Here is a 26,316-nt window from a genome sequence, read left to right on the forward strand (position 1 = left end):
CAGGAATTATCTTCCTGAGCATAACCCTTCCATTTAACCAGATACTGGAGTTTCCGTCTAGAAACACGAGAATCCAAAATCTTCTCCACAATATACTCCAATTCCCCCTCCACCAAAACCGGGGCAGGAGGATCAACAGATGGAACCATAGGTGCCACGTATCTCCGCAACAATGACCTATGGAATACGTTATGTATGGAAAAAGAATCTGGAAGGGTCAGACGAAAAGACACAGGATTAAGAACCTCAGAAATCCTATACGGACCAATGAAACGAGGTTTAAACTTAGGAGAGGAAACCTTCATAGGAATATGACGAGAAGATAACCAAACCAGATCCCCAACACGAAGTCGGGGACCCACACGGCGTCTGCGATTAGCGAAACTTTGAGCCTTCTCCTGGGACAAGGTCAAATTGTCCACTACATGAGTCCAAATCTGCTGCAACCTGTCCACCACAGTATCCACACCAGGACAGTCCGAAGACTCAACCTGTCCTGAAGAGAAACGAGGATGGAACCCAGAATTGCAGAAAAATGGCGAAACCAAGGTAGCCGAGCTGGCCCGATTATTAAGGGCGAACTCAGCCAAAGGCAAAAAGGACACCCAGTCATCCTGATCGGCAGAAACAAAGCATCTCAGATATGTTTCCAAGGTCTGATTGGTTCGTTCGGTCTGGCCATTAGTCTGAGGATGGAAAGCCGAGGAAAAAGACAAGTCAATGCCCATCCTACCACAAAAGGCTCGCCAAAACCTTGAAACAAACTGGGAACCTCTGTCAGAAACGATATTCTCTGGAATGCCATGTAAACGAACCACATGCTGGAAGAACAATGGCACCAAATCAGAGGAGGAAGGCAATTTAGACAAGGGTACCAGATGGACCATCTTAGAAAAGCGATCACAGACCACCCAAATGACTGACATCTTTTGAGAAACTGGAAGATCAGAAATAAAATCCATAGAGATATGTGTCCAAGGCCTCTTCGGGACCGGCAAGGGCAAAAGCAACCCACTGGCACGAGAACAGCAGGGCTTAGCCCGAGCACAAATCCCACAGGACTGCACAAAAACACGCACATCCCGCGACAGAGACGGCCACCAAAAGGATCTAGCCACCAACTCTCTGGTACCAAAGATTCCAGGATGACCAGCCAACACCGAACAATGAACCTCAGAGATAACTTTATTGGTCCACCTATCAGGGACAAACAGTCTCTCCGCTGGACAACGATCAGGTTTATTATCCTGAAATTTTTGCAGCACCCGCCGCAAATCAGGGGAAATGGCAGACACAATTACTCCTTCCCTGAGGATACCTGCCGGCTCAGACAAACCCGGAGAGTCGGGCACAAAACTCCTAGACAGAGCATCCGCCTTCACATTTTTAGAGCCCGGAAGGTACGAAATCACAAAGTCAAAACGGGCAAAAAACAGCAACCAACGAGCCTGTCTAGGATTCAACTGCTTAGCAGACTCAAGATAAGTCAAGTTCTTATGATCAGTCAATACCACCACGCGATGCTTAGCTCCTTCAAGCCAATGACGCCACTCCTCAAATGCCCACTTCATGGCCAGCAACTCTCGGTTGCCCACATCATAATTTCGCTCAGCAGGCGAAAACTTCCTGGAAAAAAAAGCACATGGTTTCATCACTGAGCAATCAGAACCTCTCTGCGACAAAACAGCCCCTGCTCCAATCTCAGAAGCATCAACCTCGACCTGGAACGGAAGAGAAACATCTGGTTGACACAACACAGGGGCAGAAGAAAAACGACGCTTCAAGTCTTGAAAAGCTTCCACAGCAGCAGAAGACCAATTGACCAAATCAGCACCCTTCTTGGTCAAATCGGTCAATGGTTTGGCAATACTAGAAAAATTGCAGATGAAGCGACGATAAAAATTAGCAAAGCCCAGGAACTTTTGCAGACTTTTCAGACATGTCGGCTGAGTCCAATCATGGATGGCTTGGACCTTAACAGGATCCATCTCGATAGTAGAAGGGGAAAAGATGAACCCCAAAAATAAAACCTTCTGCACACCAAAGAGACACTTTGATCCCTTCACAAACAAAGAATTAGCACGCAGGACCTGAAAAACTGTTCTGACCTGCTTCACATGAGACTCCCAATCATCCGAGAAGATCAAAATGTCATCCAAGTACACAATCAGGAATTTATCCAGGTACTCTCGGAAGATGTCATGCATAAAGGACTGAAACACTGATGGAGCATTGGCAAGTCCGAATGGCATCACTAGATACTCAAAATGACCCTCGGGCGTATTAAATGCAGTTTTCCATTCATCTCCTAGCTTGATTCGCACCAGATTATACGCACCACGAAGATCTATCTTGGTGAACCAACTAGCCCCCTTAATCCGAGCAAACAAATCAGATAACAATGGCAAGGGGTACTGAAATTTAACCGTGATCTTATTTAGAAGGCGGTAATCTATACAAGGTCTCAGCGAACCATCCTTCTTGGCTACAAAAAAGAACCCTGCTCCTAATGGTGACGATGACGGGCGAATATGCCCCTTCTCCAGGGATTCCTTCACATAACTGCGCATAGCGGCGTGCTCAGGCACGGATAAATTAAACAGTCGACCTTTAGGGAATTTACTACCAGGAATCAAATTGATAGCACAATCACAATCCCTATGCGGAGGTAGGGCATCGGACTTAGGCTCATCAAATACATCCCGGTAATCAGACAAGAACTCTGGAACCTCAGAAGGGGTGGATGACGAAATTGACAGAAATGGAACATCACCATGTACCCCCTGACAACCCCAGCTGGACACCGACATGGATTTCCAATCTAATACTGGATTATGGGCTTGTAGCCATGGCAACCCCAACACGACCACATCATGCAGATTATGCAACACCAGAAAGCGAATAACCTCCTGATGTGCAGGAGTCATGCACATGGTCAGCTGGGTCCAGTATTGAGGCTTATTCTTGGCCAAAGGCGTGGCATCAATTCCTCTCAATGGAATAGGACACTGCAAGGGCTCTAAGAGAAACCCACAACGCTTAGCATACTCCAAGTCCATCAAATTCAGGGCAGCGCCTGAATCCACAAATGCCATGACAGAATACGATGACAAAGAGCAGATCAAGGTAACGGACAGAAGAAATTTTGACTGTACTGTACCAATGGTGGCAGACCTAGCGAACCGCTTAGTGCGCTTAGGACAATCAGAGATAGCATGAGTGGAATCACCACAGTAGAAACACAGCCCATTCAGACGTCTGTGTTCTTGCCGTTTAACTCTGGTCAAAGTCCTATCGCACTGCATAGGCTCAGGTTTAAGCTCAGGTAATACCGCCAAATGGTGCACAGATTTACACTCACGCAAGCGTCGACCGATCTGAATGGCCAAAGACATAGACTCATTCAAACCAGCAGGCATAGGAAATCCCACCATGACATCCTTAAGGGCTTCAGAGAGACCCTTTCTGAACATAGCTGCCAGCGCAGATTCATTCCATTGAGTGAGCACGGACCACTTTCTAAATTTCTGACAATATACCTCTATCTCATCCTGACCCTGACAAAGAGCCAGCAAATTTTTCTCTGCCTGATCCACTGAATTAGGTTCATCGTACAGCAATCCGAGCGCCAGGAAAAACGCATCGATATTACTCAATGCAGGATCTCCTGGCGCAAGAGAAAATGCCCAGTCCTGAGGGTCGCCGCGCAAAAAAGAAATAACAATCAAAACCTGTTGAACTGGATCACCAGAGGAGCGAGGTTTCAAGGCCAGAAATAATTTACAATTATTTTTGAAACTCAGAAACTTAGTTCTATCTCCAAAAAACAAATCAGGAATAGGAATTCTTGGTTCCAACATAGCTTTCTGATCAATAGTGTCTTGAATCTTTTGTACTCTTGCCGAGAGCTGATCCACAAATGAAGAAAGACTTCTAATGTCCATCGCTACACCTGTGTAATGAACCACCCAAATGTCTAGGGGAAAAAAAAGGCAAAACACAGTGCAAAGAAAAAAAAATGGTCTCAGAACTTCTTTTTTCCCTCTATTGACAATCATTAGTACTTTTGGCTTCCTGTACTGTTATGAAAGGCAATTCAGTACTACAATGGACATAGCGATCAGAGCACATACAGTGATCTGACAATAACCCAAAATCATAGAACGAGCTCTGAGACGTGGGAACTCTGCAGACCGCAATCCCTAATCCTCTCCAAACAACACTAGAGGCAGCCGTGGATTGCGCCTAACTCTGCCTATGCAACTCGGCACAGCCTGAGAAACTAACTAGCCTGAAGACAGAAAATAAGCCTACCTTGCCTCAGAGAAATACCCCAAAGGAAAAGGCAGCCCCCCACATATAATGACTGTGAGTTAAGATGAAAAGACAAACGTAGAGATGAAATAGATTCAGCAAAGTGAGGCCCGACTTTCTTAACAGATCGAGGATAGAAAAGGTAACTTTGCGGTCTACACAAAACCCTAAAGAAAACCACGCAAAGGGGGCAAAAAGACCCTCCGTACCGAACTAACGGCACGGAGGTACACCCTTTGCGTCCCAGAGCTTCCAGCAACAAATTAGACAAGCTGGACAGAAAAAATAGCAAACAAATAGCAAAGAAGAACTTAGCTATGCAGAGCAGCAGGCCACAGGAATGATCCAGGGAAAAGCAAGTCCAACACTGGAACATTGACAGGAAGCCAGGATCAAAGCATTAGAGCTCACAGAGAGAATCAGCCGAAGTACCACTTGTGACCACAGGAAGGAGCTCTGCCACAGAATTCACAACATGAGTCCCTAATTGTCCACAGTATTTTTACACGTAGGTGTACTAGTGACTTGTATAGGGCAGATACATCAAAGTGTTCACACCAGAAAACTTACGTAAAACACTTTGAATTGTGACAAAAGTTTTGAGCAACTCCGCATCTTGCAAAAAATGTGCCACTTTCACTCCAGTTTGAAGCAGCTCCACTAAAATAGGTGGAGCTGGGGAGGAGATGGTGTGTGACTATACCCAGGCATCAAATTCTGCAAAAGTGTCGGCATTTCTAATGCCAGAAATGTTACGCCAGTCCCAGGAACTGGTCACATAAAGGAATTTTTTGTTGCGAACAGGTGGTAGAGGACAGCTATTACCACTAAAGCTGGAACGTTAACACACTCACTTTAACGTCGTGCCCCATACTATCTAATGGTCCACCTGCTGTAAGGACTTTTTGTAATATTTGTGTGACTATATTCGGAGTAGGATTATGTCTGAGGTAATAATGTTATGAAGATATGTCAGACTTCTGGGGACACACCTTGGATCACTGCTGGGGTAAGGATTTAAGGATGTACTGCTCAGTAAGGATTTGTTAGTGGAGCCTGAAAATTTTGGTTGTGCTCTAAGGTGCATGTACTGGAGCTATGCAGCCAGGGCTTTTTTTATTTTGCTTATTGTTTTACTGTTTTTCATACCAGGCTCTGCAAGCAAATGAATTTCCAGGGCTGTATTTCTGCAACAGCAAGAACGTCACAGAGGTACAGTGCAACGCAAGCAGCCCAAATCTATTGTAAGTGTCCCCATTTCTATATACAATTAAATGATCCTTTTTTTGCATGTTTTTATTTTATTTTATACAACTTTTAATTAACATGTGACAAAGTAGGTTATACAGTGATACATGAATGAAAAAGTAATTGAGCAGGGTTTACATGACTTTCATTGGATCTGGCTATATATATTTAAAGGGGTTTTCTGTGACTTTGATAGTAATGACATATGTTTTAGACAGTGCTATAAGTTGAATAAGTGTCCCATTTGTTCTAGAGTTTATTGTATACCTTGTTGAACATGGCAGAACCCTGCTAGCCCCCATTAAGACACTACATTGAAAGCTATATGTACAGACGCCATGCAACAATACCTTAATTCCAATAAAAACATACAAAACATCTGGAACTTAGCTCATAGTTCTGATCAAAATTGCATAAGCCCATCATCCACCAGCAACAAGGTGACCTTATCTTAGATGGAACCCTAAGGGTACCGTCACACTATACGATTTACCAACGATCACGACCAGCGATACGACCTGGCCGTGATCGTTGGTAAGTCGTAGTGTGGTCGCTGGAGAGCTGTCACACAGACAGCTCTCCAGCGACCAATGATGCCGAGGTCCCCGGGTAACCAGGGTAAACATCGGGTTACTAAGCGCAGGACCGCGCTTAGTAACCCGATGTTTACCCTGGTTACCAGCGTAAAAAAAAAACCAAACAGTACATACTTACATTCCGGTGTCTGTCCCTTGCCGTCTGCTTCCCGCACTCACTGACTGCCGGCCGTAAAGTGAAAGCACAGCACAGCGGTGACGTTACCGCTGTGCTCTGCTTTCACTTTACGGCCGGCAGTCAGTGAATGCGGGAAGCAGACGGCAAGGGACCTGACGGACACCGGAATGTAAGTATGTACTGTTTTTTTTTTACGCTGGTAACCAGGGTAAACATCGGGTTACTAAGCGCGGTCCTGCGCTTAGTAACCCGATGTTTACCCTGGTTACAAGCGAACGCATCGCTAGATCGGTGTCACACACACCGATCTAGCGATGACAGCGGGAGATCCAGCGACGAAAGAATGTTTCAAACGATCTGCTACGACATACGATTCTCAGCAGGATCCCTGATCGCTGCTGCGTGTCAGACACAGCGATATCGTAACGATATCGCTGGAACGTCACGAATCGTAGCGACAAACGTGCCACTGTGTGACGGTACCCTAACTACTGACTAATCTCTCTTTGTGCCTAACCAGGCCTCAAATATAGTGAGATTGAAACCATATTAGCCCTAATAAAAATCTGTCTGGTAAAAAAGTAGATAAGGGTGTCCAGTGGACATATGTGAGATGAGGTCACCTTGTCGCTGATGGATGGGATTATAATGTTCTGAAGCTAGGTATCTCACATTTTTTAATTGTAGAAAAGGTAGAATTCATGTATTCATAAATTTCAGAGTGCCATTGAACACTGAGATTCTGGTTTGGCTATTATCCTAAGTCATGTGACGAGGCATTGACTGTTAGGATTGCTACTTCGAATAGGTGGCACTAGAGTTCTAGTCCTCTTCCTCTCTGAAGAGACAATTTGCATATTTCCCAGAGGAGCATTGCGGCTTTAAGTCTCCTCACCTCGACATGCTTATCATGTCACTCTCCGCAAGGAGAAATGATACTTCTTGGATGCTTTCTATTAGAAATTCATTTAAAGGATAGAGGATAAAACCTTACGCGTTTCTGGCGTACACACCACCTTAGTCCTAGGAATATGAATCATGTACAATATATACAAATATAGGAATATCTCTGGTGTACACTACGCCCTTAGTAATAGGAATATGATATTGTCATATCATGTATCATATACCTATGACTAAGGCGTAGTGTACAATAGAAACCTTTTATACTCCTGTTGTAAAATTAATTTCTAATAAAATGATGAATTTTATAGATGGAAATGCAGGAAAATCCCTTTTTCTTCTTCAGTTCAATGATAACCAAGTGTAACAATAACCTGTTAATAATATTCAAGGCTCAGTCGCCCAACTAAATATTGATATATAACCTTGGATTAAAGGAATAAAGACATATTTTTTGTATTTCTTTAAAATTCTACATTAAAAAAACAAACAAAAGTAAAGTTTTTATATTTTCACGTAATAACAGGCCAATATTGCTAAAAAAAAATACTGCTATTGGGTTAAAAGTGGCAAAAAATAGAAAAGTACGGTAATAGCCAAATGACCAGTACGTGCAAAAAATCTGAAAAAGTATACTGGTCATAAAGCTGCAAAATATCAACGGAAGCCGTCAATTTTCCCAAAGTCTGCACTTTAGTTATGTTTTCGTTGTTTTTTTTTTTTTTTTTTTTAAAGGGGCTCTGGAGAAGATCATCTTAGAAATCAAGGCATTGACTACAGCAGCTGGGGCCTGTGGCAGAACCACTTGGCATTAGCTATAATGACCATGATATTCCTCACAATCGCCTACCTGAAGTTGAAATTCATGAAGAAGCTCACATAAGCAGATCCAACAAGAACACGTTATCTAGCCACTAATCCTCTATGTAAATATGTTATAAGCCAAATCACTAAGTGACTTCTCAATCCTAATGTATGGAACACAGTTAAGGATTAGCGGCGTAATACTGCCAGTATATGCCCAACCGTATGTTCCGGCCAACGTTTGGCAGACGATCCTGAACATAACAAGTGTGCCATGAGAGCTGTGAACGTAATGTTATGACGCACTTGTAGGAATATGAAAGCCATAAATGTCTTCAAAATATTGTAAATGCCTAACTGTCGAGCCTTCCCAAAGGCCAAACCAAAATGGTTTACATTTCCAGGAGGAGGCATCATCATTTTTCCTATGCACCATGTTCTAAGTATTGTTTTACAGTAATGTACTGTAAATTAAACTCTTGTTCACTGTGCGCGCAGCTCATGTGTTCTGTAAAATAAAAACTCGAAAATAATTATTTATGATTAATGTTCATAACATACTTTATTAATATTCATTTTACTTTGTTTTTTATGTTTGTTTAGAGGCAACTTCTCATAATGTTTTTTTATAACAGCTGTAAATTTAAAGTTTGAATGTTAAAATTCAAGTGAAACGCTATGCAGTGTTTGCACAGAAACGGCCTTTTCATTAATATTTTTATTTTATTTTTTAAGATGCATTAAGCTTGTAGGGGCAGAGTTACATATGAACTGCCTTGTGGATTTAAATAATAAACTCGTTTTCCTTGGGCTAACTTTGTAGCTTTATTCTTTACACCTCTCATGAGTGTTACACCCATTATGCAGTGGTACACCATCCCTGCAGCTCTCCATTATTCCGCAAGCTGCCATGTGACGCTTCCATGTTGATGCGTGTAGAGGAGAATTTCTATATGATGGCAAATTTTACTATTTCGAAATGAATTAAAGATATTGGGGGCAGAGCCAGCACACAATGTGAGCGGTCACACGTCTGACAAGCTCCGTATCCAGATTAATCTGTGGCAGTGCGAAAAAGAAGGGCCCGGTTTCTAGACATTAAAAAAAAGAGGTATTTGTTGATATTTTGGCTCGCAACTTGTGTCAAGGGTCCTCACACATGCGAGTCCCAACACTAAACTTAATAGCAAAGCCACAATAGGAGGACTAAAAATCCTGCAAAAGTTCAAGAATTAATACAGCAAAAAGGGCAGCAGTGCTAACCTTCTCAGGCCTCAGAACTAATGCACTTTCAGGATGCAGCAAACCCATGTAGCGAAGATGGCGGCAACACAGGTGACGAGACAACCACTCACAGCCTACCAATTCATGGACAGGGTGATTGCATAGGCTAGGTTCACACTACGTTAGTGCAGTCCGTTCAACATATCCGTTAAACGGACTGCACTAACGAAAGTGCCGGTGCTTGCACAGCGCTAGCGCAGATGGAGCTTCTGCTAGCTCCATCTGCGCTGTGACGGATTCGGAAACGCTGCAGCCCGCGTCTCGGGTCCGTCACTCAAATGACGGCACATCTCTAGCGCACGCCCAGTCTATGACGGCGTTAACAGACTAAGTTACACCGCGTTATGCCGCGGTGTAACGTAGTCCGTTAAAGGTAGAGCCATAGCGCAATGTGAACCAAGCCTTAGTATGAAATTGCACAAAAGCGACTTGTATAGTTACATATACATAGTTACATAGTTATTAAGGTTGAAGGAAGACTATAAGTCCATCTAGTAACAGGGTGCTGGTCACACACAGGTAATGCACAGTGTCTGGCTTACAGCCTGCAAGTGAAGCCCACACTATTAGATTAGGTGGGCTGCCTAGCACTATCTAAGTGCACCCCATGAGAACAGACACCTTAGTTTACAAGGCCAAAAATGTGGGGCTTGGCTGCACCCTGAAAAATGGTTGAAATAGTTGGTTAAAAAAATGGCTGCGACTTGTGGGAGTATCTTACTCCATGTTGCATCCCGCTTGGCACCTTTATGCTAAGATGCGACCGTCCAGGCAGAGAACCACTGGTGAATGAGATGCTGCAAACTCAAGCCTCAGTAACTAACGGTGACATCATCGAGGTCGGGCATAACTGCGGTGACCTCCGGACCATGGGAAAATGCCACCGCTGGTCACTCGCAGCAGCTCATTCACCAGTGGTTCTCAGCCTGGACGGTTGCATCTTGACACCATCCAAGTTGAAAACTATTTAGCCCCCAGACATGGATTACGGCATGAAACACAACGACGGACAGGTATGGTAGTATATTGTTTTTTTATTTTAGTTTTATTACAGGACATAGAGGGCTTCGGTGGAATTAGGCGTTAGGTGAGTATAACTGTGTTTGTTATTTTTAAATAAAAATAGAAAACTGTGTTTTGTTTTATTTATAATAAAAGACTATATTTTGGCTGTTTTTATTTACCATGTAACTATAGGATTAGTAATGGATAGGTGTCTCTTAGACACCTATCCATTAATAAGCCGTGGGCTTGATGTCACCTGACAATACAAAGGTGACATCAACCCCACAAATATGAACCCCACTTGCCACCGCTACAGGGCAAGTGGGAAGAGCCAGGCAAAGCACGAGAATTGGCGCATTTAATAGATGCGCCTTTTCTGGTCAGCTGCGGGCTGCTATTTTTAGACTGCGGGGGGGCATTATCAATGGCCCCTTACCAGCCTGAGAATACCAGCCCCCAGCAGTGAGCTTTTAGCAAGGCTGTCAAAAATTGGGGGATCCCATGCTGTGTTTTTTAAACTATTTATTTAATTTTAAAAATTGGGGGGGGAACCATCTATTCTTGATAAACAACTTTGCTGAAGCCAACAGCTGAGGGTTGCAGAGGATGATGGGAGTAATAGTCCCAAAAGCCCCGACCTGCTGTCATTGTTCTGACTTTAATATAACTCTCATCATTCTCTTCTGCTTGTGCCGATCGCTGGCAAAGCAGGGGAGAATGAGAGCCGTATTCATCACCCACCGTCGGGGAACAGCCCTCACTGTAGCGCTTCTTCCCCAGTGCCGATGCGTGTCACATGGATGACATCAATGTGGGTTCTCCGTGTGCAAATGTGGGGGACGTTTAGCGGCCAGGGCTGATGGTAAAAAACGGACATGTTGGCGTGTTTTGCCCACAGACACACGATCCGTGGAAACACACTGATATGTGCACTAACCCATTCATTTGACTTGGTCTACAAGTGTCAGTGTCTCTGGTACGTGTGAAACCGGTCACCACACATACTCTTGAGACAGGGATGTGTGAAAGAGGACTTAGTGAGACATACCTCGCCTACAGTACTTTGCCACACACTTTATGAGAGTAGGAATCGGTGGAGAAGCAGCAAGTTAATCTTAAAATTAATTAATTTCTTGAGCTCTTCATTTGTGCTTTATAGACAATTTAATGGGTTGTGGAGTGGATTCCCCATCAATTGCTCTCATACCATTATTGTACGTCTCAATTCTACTTTTAACCACTGACACAAAGCACAGAAGACATAATAAATTCCAAGATGGCAATATCTTTATTAACATAAAGTGCATGTGATATAACATACTGTACTTATAGCATATAAAGTGTATGCAAGCTTACACTACATAACCACTCATTAAGGCAGGGGTGCAACACCTGTGGCCCGGGGGCCACATGCACCCTGCAGTACCCTTCTGCGTGTCTCTCAACCATCTGATCACAGGCACTCCCAATAGTGTCTGGTAGCTGATCACATGAATTTTCCATGTCGACGAATATAGCGGGTAGAACCACAGGGACAGATACTAATTGAGGGTACAACTTTGGGACCCACATATTTTGGCATAATGGGGAAGTCTTGTAGCACAAAAAGCAGTAGATGAGGTGAATAATTGTCCCCGCATAAGTGATACTATATTTATTGTGGGGGATTGCTTACTGATCAGTGGCGGTCCGAATGCTGGAACCGGCAGCAATCAGCCGAATGAGGAATTTTTATTCCCAAAGGGGCACTTTTATCCCCATTACGAAATGGAGCAGCAGGTCAGACAAATTACCTTCATTCTCTTTGGGGCTGCCAGAAAAAAAACAAGAGCAGTGCTCAGCTGCCCCATAGGGAATGAGTAGAGCAATGATTGAACATGCACATTGTCACTCCATTGGGCCCCACCAATCAATAAGTTATTACCGGACAAGCCCTTTAAGTAAAATTAAAAGAGCCAAATGCATTGTCACTTCTCTGAATGGGGAGAAAGAGACCTTTATCCTCCTGATAAGTGCGGGTTGTAAAAATAAAAGCAGCACCTATTAGATTTCTATGGCATGTACTTTTGATAAAAGAATGCCACCTAATACCCAAGTTTTATTACAGTCCCTGAATTGGTTCAATTTGATAATGCGGCAATCAGATTAAAAAAAAGATTGTGCAAAGTTGTCAAGGGAATATCACATCATTATTCAGCTGTACTTTACTACAATGACGAGAGACAAATCAGCTTAGCAGTAAGAGTATGTTCACACTGAGATTTTTTGACAATGATTTGGAAGCTGGTCTGCTCCGAAGTCCACATCAATACTCAATGAATACACTTCTGATTCATTTCAACAGAAAATCCACTTTTCTGTTAAAACAACCTCCGTCCAAAGTATTTTTTGAGGTTTTGAAAACTTTGCTGCAGTAAAACAAAAAAAAAAAAGCGACATGTCTTCCTGGAGCGCAACAATGTTGTATCTTACAGTCATTAGGTTCTTTAGAAGGACGTAGATTGTAGGATTTATTCAGACGGAATATAGGCTGAACTGGAGGGACAAATGTATTTTTCGGCCTTGCTAACTATGTTACATGTTTGAGGCAGATTCCTTGTGGAATCCGCTCTAAAACTTTACAATATCGAGTCAAAAGGCTGCCAATCAGTGTGGAAAACCTACTAGGCTTTGGATATGGTGAATTTGTTTTAGTTTTTTTTTCCTGACTGGGTTTTGAAAATCTTAACACAAAAAAAACAACAAGCAAACAAAAATAGTCCAAAAAATCAAAAACAGTGAATATTACTGATTTCAGGTGGACTGTTCATGAAATCCACTCCAAACTTGACACTATCAAGAAAAAAGGCTGAAAAACAAAACAAACTAAAGACAAAACACCTCCAAACCCTTCCCGTGCTCTCAAAGAAGCCGCGTTTATGGAAGTGGATTTCGGTTGAAAAAAGTTATTTTTTTTTTTAGCCTCCCAAAAACTGCGTGAACATACCGACCATACACTTGGACACTTCGGCGTGACTACGCACACTTTGTGAATAGCCGTCCATCATGATACAATTTTGCCAGAATCATTCATACCAAACCTTACATATACAATGTCGCTATGTGATGTGATTCACAAAGTTCTAGTGTAAAATATATTTACTTCTGACGCTGGAGCGGAACCATAAAACGTACACGGATATCCATGAAACTTTAGCACTTCAAGATGAAGTTTGTTCGTACAAAATACAATAGTAGCAACATGCTACAGAATTATTTACAGGTCCTTTATGTTTCGACTGGCATCATTTAGAAATCAAAGGTTGTTATTGCCCAGTCGTCTTCTTCAGTTATTTGTGTTACCTACACTGTATGTTCACGTGTAGCAGAGCGGTTTCATACATATAAATGGAATATATAAAAATATATGCACACACTGGTGAGAAAAGCCTATTCATATGCGCGGGATTTCCACCCCGGAAACTTCTGAAATACTTAGTGAAATACTTCTGAAAACTTATGAAATCTGCCATGTGTGAGCATAAAATATGCATCCAAAAGAAATAAATTCTAGTGCCACTGTTATATAAACGGAGATTATTAATTAGAGAGAAGTATTCTTCAGTTTAGGTCCTATTTACAAAGTTGGATCAGATTACATGATTAGATTGGAATAAATGATGGAGCGGATATGCATCTATAATAAGAGTTTGTCATCAGGTTTTTACCACCTATAATGTAGAGACAGAGATCCTGATTTCAGTGATGTATCACTTCCTGGGCTACTTGCTGTAGTTTTGATAAAATCACTGATTATCACTTAATTATCATTACTAGAGGACTAGTACACCTCCATATTCATGAGCTCTGTATATCCCCGCCCCACCGCTGATTGGCACACAGAAAGCTGCCAAACAGTATTGTGGAAGGGGTTATACAGCATTCCGAGAACTCGTAGATCTGCCCCTACATCAAGCTGCTCTCAGACGGGATAGCTAATACCTGGTGTCAGATTTCTTTTACTCTGACCAGGGCCCTAACATAACAGAAAAATAGTGAACTGTAAAATTCGGGGTTTGTACCGCTGAATTCCGAACACGGACTTCTCCCGTATACGGAGATCGGATGCTGGAGACAGAGATAGACACAGAGAGTCCCCATTGACTTCTATAGGGTTGGGATTCAAGATCAGGCAGAGTTCTGGTGCTCGAACAAAACTTTGGACTAGAAGTTCGCTCAAACCGGAGGAATCCAAACATCCACGGGTCCGCTCCTCCCTACAGAAGAACCCGATTCTTGGTTTCATTGGAAAAGCCTTTTCCTGATCTCACAGGACAGATCCATTCACATCTTTGGTAGAACCGTGTTTAACAGCTCATCACGACTCTAGACTGACCCTAAAACCCCTTTATACGTTTTATGACTGCTCCATCATCGATCTGGGCTTATATACAATAAAATAAATGGTTCACACCAGTAGAGTGCAGTTCAGGAGAGCACCGCAAGCTCTGCTATTCTTCCCTACATGGACATTTTTATACATTAACTTCCAAAGAAAACCCCCCAAACACACCTAATGCTTGACATATACTAAAATGTTACTTTAAATAGTGTACATTCTAGCAGTAAAATCTAAGCAGTAATCTAAATTATATGACAAGGGAAAGATCAGGTTAAATTGCACTACACCTTTCTATTATAATACACTGCATATAGACAGTACCAATAGTCTTATAGCCTCACTGTATAACGTATTTGCTCATCAGCCTGCAGCATTAAGCCTTATGTTCGTCTACATGCAGGACATCAATGTGTGCGTATTTCATCTCTTATTCACTGTGCTCTGAGGATTGTAAGGTGGCTACTGGACATATAGTTGATAGGAGGTACGTATCACTTAGGTGGTTGTCCCCTGTGGTGTAAACCTGGGGTAATGCTCTAGTGCACATAGTACTAAAAGGCTTGTTTTGGGCATTTGGGTCAGGTTAATGGGTAGCCTGAGAGATTGGTGGATCTGGCTCCCAACATACCCCACCTCTGGGTGAGGTTCAGATGATAGAATAGAGTCTGTTTGTTTGACACATGGCCTGCATATGGAGATAAGAAGACCTCCTCTGTGGTGTCTCCAGACGGTACATTGGATGCTATCCAGCCTGTGTGACCAGGACTGTCTCTAAAGTGACTTTACTGGAATTATTTATTTTGTTTTGCCTGCACTGAAAGGCCGTTTATTTTCGTTTGTTTGTGGCAGGGTTTATGAAGCACCAATAAACAAGCCTGGACATTTAAATGGAAACAGTTCCTGTGTTGTCTCACCACGCACCCCAGTAGCATTCTCACAAAATAAAACTCTGGGCAGGTGCGTTGTTTGTGGTGATCGCTCTACTACTGTCCTGAGCAGCCAGGGATCATTGTGTGCTTCGTTGAACATCTAGAATAAGAAATTGCTCAGGTCTGGTTACGGCAAACTGCCGTTCTTGACTTATTGGCCTGAAAACAACTACCCATAATTCATTAACGGTGACCAACCCACTACGTCAGTATTTAGACTTGGCTGTTAGTAACACTAGTGGCCACTGCTCCCCCATCCTGGCCCTCTGTGGACTGTGAGGAGGGAGGGCGTGAGCTCCTGGAGCGTGCCTGGCCATTGGCTCCACTAGGAGTCCCCAAGCGGTGGCTCATTTGGGAAGCAGCGTCATCAGATTCCCATCTCTCCAATTCTTCTCTCACCAGGCGCTCCATTTGTTCTCGGTGCATTTCATTATCCCGGCCAAGCCTTTCATCCTACACATGAAGAAAAATGAAAATTATAACTCGTCATAAAGTCCACCTCTCCCCGATTGTATATCACCCTCTGGACTTAGGTTTATTGTATTCTACTCCCAGCAATCATTTCAGATTTCACTACCCCTATACAATCCAACCAAAACCATGAAGCCAGAGAACAACATAGCATTAGCCGGAGGAGCCAGTGCTACCTGTGCCAGACTGGTTACCCTTCCCTCAATATTCTAGATAAGTACAAAGCCAGGAAAGCGGAGTTGTGATGCTCTCCCCTCTGACTGCTTTCATTAGGCACTCATCCCATGCATAGGTTTTTATTAATTCTTTCCCTTACATTTCCAAAAACTATTATTCAGTAAAGAATTAGAGTAGAGTCTTTAATAAGACACATACCTCGGTGACTCCATCCAGAAGTCGTGCCAGGACCTCTCTGCGCTTCATTTTAGCCCTCTCCATGGCTTCCAGCTTAACAATCACTGCATCAATCTTGGACACGATACTTCCAATAGAGTGTTCCATCCGATCAACTCGCCTAACCAGGCTACAGGAAGACAGATCATTTATATGCTTGCATTGGGTATATCAAAGGACAGAAAAATTGGGAACCGATAAATGGGGGACAGTTTGGGGCCTTCTGGCTTGTATACATGGCATTAAAATCTCCATAGAAAGCTACAACCTGGGGTCCCCATGGAACGTCATTCCCCCAGAAGAGAGTAGTGTTCCCCTTCGACAAATAACAGGTAATGGTAATATTCTTTTACCTTTAGCATGAAGCAACAATTCCACTCAGCGCTCACCGTAGCCTTTAAGGTATTAACCCTTTTATAGATAAAGAAAGAAGGAAGAGAGATAGAAAACTAGGTGAAACGTGCACTTACACTTGAAATTCTTCATAGGAGACGCCACTAGAGCTGCTTCCTCTCCTGCGAGAGCTGTGTCCACTGTCCTCATCATCATCCTCTTCGGAGTCATCAAGGCTGCGTGGGAAGCTGCGGCTGCTCATGGGGCGAGGCAGAGAGCTGCGGTCCAGCTCCAGGTCCTCCTTGGAGGAAACAAACATGCAGCTACTGATTGCTGATCATGGGATGTCAGGCCGATCTAGATGCGAGTCTTAACGTTAGACATAAAAAGGAAACCCAATCCCTCACTTATTGATTAAAAAAAAGGGTCAGTGCGTATGGTGTCCAAAACTTCCAGAGGAGGTCGTCAATACATCATGAATTCTCTCACCTGTGGATATCCGGAAAACATGACCTGCAGGGATTGTGAGGACTGGAGTTGGCGAAACACTAGTGTAGAATAACATAAGAGCAAAAACTAAGCACTTTTCACCTGGTGACACACAGGTCCTGTTTTAAAGAGTAAATATCAATTTAATGATTATTTCATCAGTAGTGCACATGAAAATATGCAACTTTGTAATGTATCTGATCAGAGAAAGCTGCTTCTTTCTCCTCCTGGACTGAACATTCATTCTCAATTGATCTGTAAACTATTCAGACAAGACACTTTTTCACATTATTGGGAAAGGATTTGCTGTTTATAAAATTATATGGAGGGAAAGGCTAGAGACTGACACTGACATGTACAGTTCTACATAGAACATTATGAGCACCAACTGTCATCTCCCATCATAAAGTAATGGGAAAATATCAATTTACTGAGGACGGATTTCATTTGGGAATTGAGAATGAAAGATCAGTCCAGGAGCCGGAGGAGAAAGAAGCAGGTTTCTCTGATACGATACATATAAAACTTCTTATTGTCACGTGTACTATTAATTTATGGAAGGAAAATTAAAATAACAGTTATTCTTTGGTTACTCTTTCAGCTGTTTTACTGGTAGAAATGTACACACTCATGTGATGTGTAACATGGGGCTGATAATCCCAAGAAATTATATATGTAGGTAGGTACAGTTGGAAAAAAAAGTATTTAGTCAGCCACCAATTGTGCAAGTTCTCCCACTTAAATAGATGAGAGAGGCCTGTAATTGACATCATAGGTAGACCACAACTATGAGAGTCAGAATGAGAAAACAAATCCAGAAAATTACCTTGCCTGATTTGGCAAGATTTATTTTGCATATTATGGTGGAAAATAAGTATTTGGTCATTAGAAAAAGTTCCTCTCAATATTTTGTTATATATCTTTTGTTGGCAATGACAGAGGTCAAACATTTTCTGTAAGTCTTCACAAGGTTGGCACACACTGTTGGTGTTATGTTGGCCCATTCCTCCATGTAGATCTCCTCTAGAGCAGTGATGTTTTGGGCCTGTCGCTGGGCAACACGGACTTTCAACTAAAGGTTTTCTATGGGGTTGAAATCTTCAGACTGGCTAGTCCTCTCCAGGACATTCATATGCTTCTTATGAGGCCACTCCTTCGTTGCCCTGGCTGTGTGCTTGGGATCATTACCATGCTGAAAGACCCATCCACGTTTCATCTTCAATGCCCTTGCTGATGGAAGGAGGTTTGCACTCAAAATCTCACGATACATGGCCTCATTTATTCTTTCATGTACACGGATCAGTCGTCCTGGTCCCTTTGCAGAGAAACAGCCCTAAAAGCATGATGTTGCCGCCCCCATGCTTCACAGTAGGTATGGTGTTCTTTGGATGCAACTCAGCATTCTGTCTGCTCTAAACAAGGTGAGTTTTGTTTCTACCAAACAGTTGTACTTTGGTTTCATCAGACCATATGACATTCTCCCAATACTCTTCTGTACTCTAGCAAACTTCAGACAGGCCTGGACATGTACTGGCATAAGCAGGGGGACTCATCTGGTACTGCAGGATCTGAGTCCCCGGCGGCGTAGCGTGTTACTGACGGTAGCCTTTGATACGGTGGTCCCAGCTCTATGCAGGTTATTTACTAGGTCCCACCGTGTGGTTCTGGGATTTTTGCTCACCGTTCTTGTGATCATTTTGACCCCACTGGGTGAGATCTTTCGTGGAGCCCCAGATCGAGGGAGATTATCACTGGTCTTGTATGTCTTCCATTTTCTTATTATTGCTTCCACAGTTGATTTCATCACACCAAGCTGCTTGCCTATTGCAGATTCAGTCTTCCCAGCCTGGTGCAGGGCTACAATTTTGATTCTGGTGTCCTTCAACAGATCTTTGGTATTCACCATAGTGGAGTTTGGAGTGTGACTGTTTGAGGTTGTGGACAGGTGTCTTTTATACTGATAACAAGTTCAAACATGTGCCATTACTAAAGGTAATGAGTGGAGGACAGAGGAGCCTCTTAAAGAAGAAGTTACAGGTCTATGAGAGACAGAAATCTTGAATGTTTTAAGGTGACTAAATACTTATTTTCCACCATAATTTGCAAAATAAAATCTTGCTAAATCAGACAAGGTGATTTTCTGTATTTGTCTTCCTATTTTGACTCTCATAGTTGTGGTCTACCCGTGATGTCAATTACAGGCCTCTCTCATCTTTTTAAGTGGGAGAACTTGCACAATTCGTGGCTGACTAAATACATTTTCCCCCTACTATATATTTGTATACATACATAGTATTTTTTTTTCCCTGGGGTTAACAGCCCTATGTTGCACATATATTGTGTATATATATATACACTATATATATATAGTGAGGCTGTGGCCTCTGATACAGCTAGGGGGCGCTGTTTGTTCTCCCCAGATTGTGCATGCAGATGGATGAAGTCCATAGGTGTGCATGAGAGTCATGGATTTCCAGTCCGGGTTTTCCATGTGGCTGAAGGCCAAAGGTTTGTGTGTGTTTAAAAACCCTGCAGTAAGGGGTATGGGTGTGTCAGGTGTCTGGCCAGGAGGCCAGGTGTGCGAGTTGCACGTCAGTGTCAGTCTGGTGTGTGCTGGTCTGCAGAGTGCATGGAGGCCAGCAGAGCCCAGGCCCAGGGCAGCTGAATAGCCTGGCACCCGCAGCGTACACAGAGATGCAAGTCGTCCATGGTACTGGTCTCGGATGTGGTCAGTCCTGTGCCCGGAGGTGGATATCCTGTACCCGAAAGAGGACTAGCATGTGCAACGATTGCAAACAGGTGGATATGGTGCCCGGCTGCTATCCGGAGGATATCCTGGACTGTGTACGACTGTGTGAGTAATGAGTCTGTAAGAGACTGTGATACAGCGATGCAGGACACCCACGAGAACTAGTCAGAGGAGGGCTGGCGTGAGTAGTGTCTGCAACATATGAGGCTGTGTGTACGGAGACGTATAGAGACTGTGAGATGGCGTGCGGTCGCCCAGGGAAACTGGACAAGGGAAGTCTGGTCTGTTTAGGGACCGCAAATCTAAAGCCATGTGATATGCATTACTTTGAACTGGTGTAAACTGATCACTGAAGTTATATGCATTTATGTGAAGTGGACTTTAATGCTGTGAAGAAACACATTAAAAGAGACTTTTGGGTTTGAATTTGTGGGTCACTGCTTCTTCACTGCGTACGATGCTACTGCAGCTTTACAATATATATATATATATATATATATATATATATATATATATAGTCTCAGCTAGATGTGTAAACCTGTCCCGTGTGTGTGTAGAATGTACACACTCATGTGATGATAGACCCTGGAACATGCATACACACACACACACTAGCACGCACACACATATGAAACAGGTTTACACATCCGGCAGAGACTTTTCTAGGTCAGTGACATAGCTATATAGGTAAGCTGCCAGCAAACTCTTTAAAGTTTATTGTTCCTGGAATACAAAGTTCAGGTGATTTTATTTTGCAATGTTTTCTACACTCCTGCATGACAGCTCATTAATTAGACAGAATTTTAGGGTAAAGTCCACACCTGGTGGATTTTTCTAATTTTATTAACCAAGACAAGCCAAACAGAACATGTTTAAAAGACATGAGTAGCTAAGGAAGGAAATATACAAGACCGCAACATTATAATGTTTGGTCAAATCTTTTAATCTGTTAGGTGTAAAAAAATAATTAATGACCAAAAACAACAAACATGCAGTATTGCAGCATTAATTATAGACAATATCAAAACAGATCATAAAAGTATATGCCCTGTGCAAACATGCAAAAGAAAACAAATAAAGTGCATGTGCAATATTTAGACATCAGTCCCAAACAATAAGAGCAAAAGAAAATATACTTATGTCTGAAGCCATGGAAAACGGGATTAGGACGAATGTGCTGATGGGGCCATTGACTTTAGTGATGCACATTCTTAATTCATAATGATTTGCATGTTTGAAGTGGGCACCAAAGAGCAGTTGACCATATTTTGGTGCCGGTTCCAAATAGGCAGATACCGACGAAAAGGATATCCGACAGATAACTCTATCTGCATTGTTAAACTCAACTGCCCACTCAGAGCAAACATCCAAATCCCTTTTCCCAGAGCTTAAGACATAAGGTTTTTTTTTTAAACAGTGATACATCTATCCATATGCCTTGTGTAGTAATTAGATGATGGTATCTCCTATATTTAAATAACATAGGGTCCATCACTTATAACAGGTGATATCACAGCTCACCGCCTCTCCTTCCCCGCACAGTGACTTCCGCATACAACACAAAGGTCACAGCACACGTTATGGCAGCTCACAGTGAGAGGCTTGGGGATTTCAGCACGAGTGGCGGAGATCAGAAATGAGGACCGGATGAGTTAAGGGGCTAGAAAGGGGAGCAGTAACAGGAGTAAGAGGATTTTTTTCTATTTTTTGCATATCATATTTTGCTTCACAGATGTTTATAACGTAAAGCCGTGCAAATATGTAAAATAATAAATAAATCACACTTTTTCCACAGAAATGATCTATAAGTCCCCAATTTTTTAGTTTTACAAGGGTAACAGAAGAAAATGGACCCCAACAATTGTGCAATTTCTTCTGAGTACGCCAATACTCCATATGTGTGGCAAATCTACTGTCTGGCGCACGGCAGGGCTCGAATGGGAAGGAATGACGTTTGGAATGCAGGCTTTGATGGAATGATCTGCAGAGTCACTGATATGCCCAAACAGTGGAAACCCCCCCCCCACAAGTGACCCCATTTTGGAAACTAGACCCCCAAGGAATTTAAGCTGATGTGTAGTGAGCACCTTGAACCAAGGGGCTTCACAGTAATGTATAACTTAGAGCTTTGAAAGTAAAAATAAAAACATAAATAAAAAAAAAAACTATTTTTTTCACAACAATGTAACTTTTAGCCCCAATTTTTAACTTTACAAGGGTAGCAGGAGAGACCACAAAAATGTGTTGTGCAAGTTCTCCTGAGTATGCAGATACCCCAATTGTGGGGGGGAAACTAGAGTTTCGGCACACAGCCAGGCTCAGAAAGGATGGAGTGACGTTTGAAGTGCAGATTTGGATGGAATAATCTGCGGGCGTCATGTTACATTTGGAAAGCCCCTGATGTGCCTATATGGTGGAACTCCCCCCACCACTAGTGTCCCTAAACTGGAATTGAGCTAGTGCTTTCCTCGTATGTGAATTTTTTTATGTGGTGGCATACGTGAGTTGTGTAATGTGCATCAGGTTGGCATATGAGTTGTGCGAGTCAGAAATAAATGTGCATCAGCGCTCGACGGCTGTAAGACGCACGTACGGATGTGATTCTTTTTTCGGAGCTGACACTACCCGTAACTAAATTCATAAAGCAATACTACATAGTCCGATCGCATCAATCAGTGCTAAACCTCGTGATATCAGTGTTGCTAGGCTCCAACCTATGATTAGTGTTCTTACAGCACCGATTGTAGGCTGAACATCAGTGTTTCAGGCAATTTCACTGCCTGATACACTAAAAATGCTGTGATCAGCTGTTCAGAATTGAACAGCAAATCGTAGTTTTGGGGGGGGGGGAGGCGGCACCCTCCATGGCTACGCGTCCCTCTGCCCCGCTGTGAGAAACATATACTTAATTGGTTGGGAAGTCCTTCCCCTCCATGAGGTATATATAACTCAAATGTGGGGAAGGGGGTTAAAAGAAAACCTTGTTAAAAGAAAAAGGTAATTTCTCAACATTTCTTGATACAATGCTATTTCTCTGAATAATAAACTCCACATACAACAATTTATATTATACTCCTAATATACAAGAAAAGGATAGTCAAAGTTGATGCTACTATACAAGTAAATAGGCAAGACAGCAAGCCACATCCGAAGGCTCACCCTCTCCTTCTCCAAATCGTCCCTCATCTGCTGATGTTCATGCTCAGTAAGTTCCTGGTCCCCATCTTGGTCATATTTAGCAAAAATTGCCTCAATTTCTGCATCTGTGTGGCCTTTCCTGAAAGAAAAATGTAGACTTCCTATAAAAGGAATTCTGTATCTGATATTGAACAGGTATCTTTTTACCAAGCAAGTATTACAAAAAAAAAATAAAAATATATATATAAATATATATACACATATATACAGAGAGAGAGATAAACAGTTTTTGGCAAAGCCAGCTCACCGATTTGAAGAAACAGGGCTACATTCCACCTGTGGTTACAGTTCGCATGGAAAGCGGACTGGGATAAATCCACACATGTAAAGAAAAAACTGTTTGTTTCTCCAGCGATCAGTCCAATGGTAGAGTAAAATTTACCTTTTATTTATCCATTGAAAAGTTCCAGATTTCTTCAATAAAAGTATTGCATACATTCAATCCCTTATGGAGAAACAAACAGTTTTTTCTATATATATATATTGTACAGCTCTGGCAAAAATTAAGAGACCACTGCACAGTTTTATAAAATTCATCTTCTCTACATGTCTGACAGCCATTGAATTCCAACCAGAGTACACCTCATTCTACTTAATGTGCTTCTGATTAGGTGATCACCTGAACCAAATCTTATTTAACGAAGGAAAGTATAAAAATCTCTGCTGCGGTGTTCACAATCCTCTTGCAATAGGACAAGACGGATGGCAAAACAAGTGCTAGTAATAGCCCAAAAGTAATAGTAATGAAAAAATAACTTTTAACCATGCCAAAGGAGTTGAAAATAAAAGTCTTCAGTGAGGAAAAGAGGACAACAAGGTCAAGCAGCAGACATTAGGGACAACAAAGCTACAGACTAGCAGAGGGCGAAAACGACTCTCCACTGACCGGGATGACCGTCATCTTAATCAAATGTCATTCAGCAACCGAAGGATGACACCAAGTGAGCTACAAAAGGAATGGCAAACAGCAGCTGGGGTGTAGTGCACGGCAAGAACAGTGCGTAACAGGCTCCTAGAGGCAGGACTCAAGTCATGTAAAGCTAGAAAAAAGCCTTTCATCAATCAGAAGCAGGAGAGCCAGGCTGAAGTTTTCTAAAGACCATAAGGATTGGACCATAGAGGACTGGAGTTAGGTAATCTTCTCTGATGAGTCAAATTTTCAGCTTTGCCCAACACCTGGTCGTCTAATGGTTAGACAGAGACCTGGAGAGGCGTACAAGCCACATTGTCTTGCACCCACTGTGAAATTTGGTGGAGGATAGGTGATCATCTGGTGATGCTTCAGCAAGGCTGGAATTGGGCAGGTTATTCTTTGCAAAGGACGTATGACTCAAGCCCCATACAAGGTTATCCTGGAAAAACAGTTGCTCAGGCAATGTTCCCCAACTCAGAGGACTGTTTTTTCCAGCAGGACAATGCACCATGCCACATAGCTAGGTCAATCAAGGTGAGGAAGAAGTACCTCCACATCAAATGCCTGTAATTCCCAAACCAATCTCCAGACCTGAACCCCATTGAAAACCTATTGAATGTAATCAAGAGGAAAATGGATATTCACAAGCCACCAAACAAAGAACTGCTTAAATTTTTGTACCAGGAGTGGCATAAGGTCACCCAAAAGCAGTGTGAAAAACTAGTGGAAAGCATGCCAAGGCGCGTGAAAGCTATGATTAAAAATCATGATTATTCCACAAAATATTGATTTCTGAACTCTTCCTGAGGTAAAACGTTAGTATTGTTGTTTCTAAATGATTATGAACTTTTTTTTGCATTAGGCTAGGTTCACATTGCGTTAATGGGTTAACGCTAACGGACTGTGTTGCACGGCGAAAATGTCGCAATTAACGCCGTGCAACGGGTCCGTTAGCGCACCCATTGACAGCAATGTGATTTCTGCCTGTAGCGCATCGCTAGCGCATGCCATTTTCGTCAAGCGCTAGCGATGTGCCGTTCTTTTGTGACGTCCGAGGTCCGTCCCTCGGTGATCTGCGCTAGCTGGGACGGCGAACGCAACCCCTAAATAAACATTGCGTTAGCGCAATCCGATAGCACTATGCGCTTAACGGATTGCCCTAACGCAATGTGAACCTAGCCTTACTTGAATTGTGCAAGCAATGCATTTTATTATTAATTTGACCATTTCTTATTTTCAGAAAATAAATACAAAATTTATTGCTTGTAACTTCGGATACAGCTCCTCCTCACTATGTTACACTCCATCGGCCTCAGGGACACCGTTCTCTCCTGGTTCTCCTCCTATCTCTCTGACCGATCCTTCACTGTATATTTTGCTGGTTCCTATTCCTCTCACCTTCCCCTTACTGTAGGGGTTCCTCAAGGATCAGTCCTAGGCTCCCTCCTCTTCTCTTTGTATACTGCCCCTATTGGACAAACAATCAGTAGATTTGGTTTCCATTACCATCTCTATGCTGATGACACCCAATTATACGTACACTTCTTCTCCTAATATCACGCCAACCTTTTTAGAAAACCAGTGATTGTCTTACCGCTGTCTCTAACATTATGTCCTCCCTCTATCTGAAACTGAACCTTTCAAAAACTGAACTCCTCATGTTCTCTCGTTCTACTAACCTACCTTTGCCTGACATTGCCATCTCCATGTGTGGTTCCACCATTACTCCCAAGCAACATGACTGCTGCCTTGGGGTCATACTTGATTCCGAGCTTTCATTCACCCCCCACATCCGATCACTGGCTCACTCTTCTTATCTGCATCTCAAAAACATTTCTAGAATTCGCCCTTTTCTTACTTTCGACTCTGCACAAACTCTTACTGTTTTACTTATTCATTCTCGTCTGGACTATTGTAACTCTCTACTAATTGGCCTCCCTCTTACTAAACTCTCCCCGCTCTGATCTGTTCTTCACCAATCGTTATACCGATGCCTCGACCTTGTGCCAGTCATTACACTGGTTACCCATCCACTCCAGAATCCAGTACAAAACTATTACCCTCATCCACAAAGCACTCCATGGCTCAGCACCACCCTACATCTCCTTCCTGGTCTCAGTCTACCACCCTACCCGTGCCCTCCGTTTTGCTAATGACCTAAGGTTAGCATCCTCAATAATCAGAACCT

At 42.7% G+C, this 26,316-nt stretch overlaps 2 protein-coding genes across 4 annotated transcripts in view; one reads left to right on the forward strand and one right to left on the reverse strand.

Moving 5' to 3' along the window:
* ABCG2 (ATP binding cassette subfamily G member 2 (JR blood group)) overlaps window positions 1-8,798 on the forward strand; it is a 176,152-nt gene extending 167,354 nt beyond the window's left edge. For both annotated transcript variants that reach the window (XM_069743442.1, XM_069743443.1), the window contains 2 exons: window positions 5,467-5,558; window positions 7,915-8,798. In XM_069743442.1, coding sequence (XP_069599543.1) covers window positions 5,467-5,558; window positions 7,915-8,062 — 240 coding nt within the window. In that variant the 3' untranslated portion in view covers window positions 8,063-8,798. The remainder of the gene's footprint in view (window positions 1-5,466; window positions 5,559-7,914) is intronic.
* A 2,739-nt stretch (window positions 8,799-11,537) lies between these two features.
* PKD2 (polycystin 2, transient receptor potential cation channel) overlaps window positions 11,538-26,316 on the reverse strand; it is a 68,934-nt gene continuing 54,155 nt past the window's right edge. Inside the window, exons 12-15 of one of the 2 annotated variants that reach the window (XM_069743452.1) lie at window positions 23,177-23,294; window positions 16,917-17,077; window positions 16,429-16,576; window positions 11,538-16,035 (exon numbers count right to left, since the gene is read on the reverse strand). In XM_069743452.1, the coding sequence (XP_069599553.1) occupies window positions 15,796-16,035; window positions 16,429-16,576; window positions 16,917-17,077; window positions 23,177-23,294 (667 nt within the window). In that variant the 3' untranslated portion in view covers window positions 11,538-15,795. Of the gene's footprint in view, window positions 16,036-16,428; window positions 16,577-16,916; window positions 17,081-23,176; window positions 23,295-26,316 lie in introns of both variants that reach the window. The other variant, XM_069743450.1, reaches the window with a different exon arrangement.

Source organism: Ranitomeya imitator, chromosome 1 (assembly GCF_032444005.1).
Source record: "Ranitomeya imitator isolate aRanImi1 chromosome 1, aRanImi1.pri, whole genome shotgun sequence".
In the NCBI taxonomy this organism is placed as follows: Eukaryota; Metazoa; Chordata; class Amphibia; order Anura; family Dendrobatidae; genus Ranitomeya; species Ranitomeya imitator.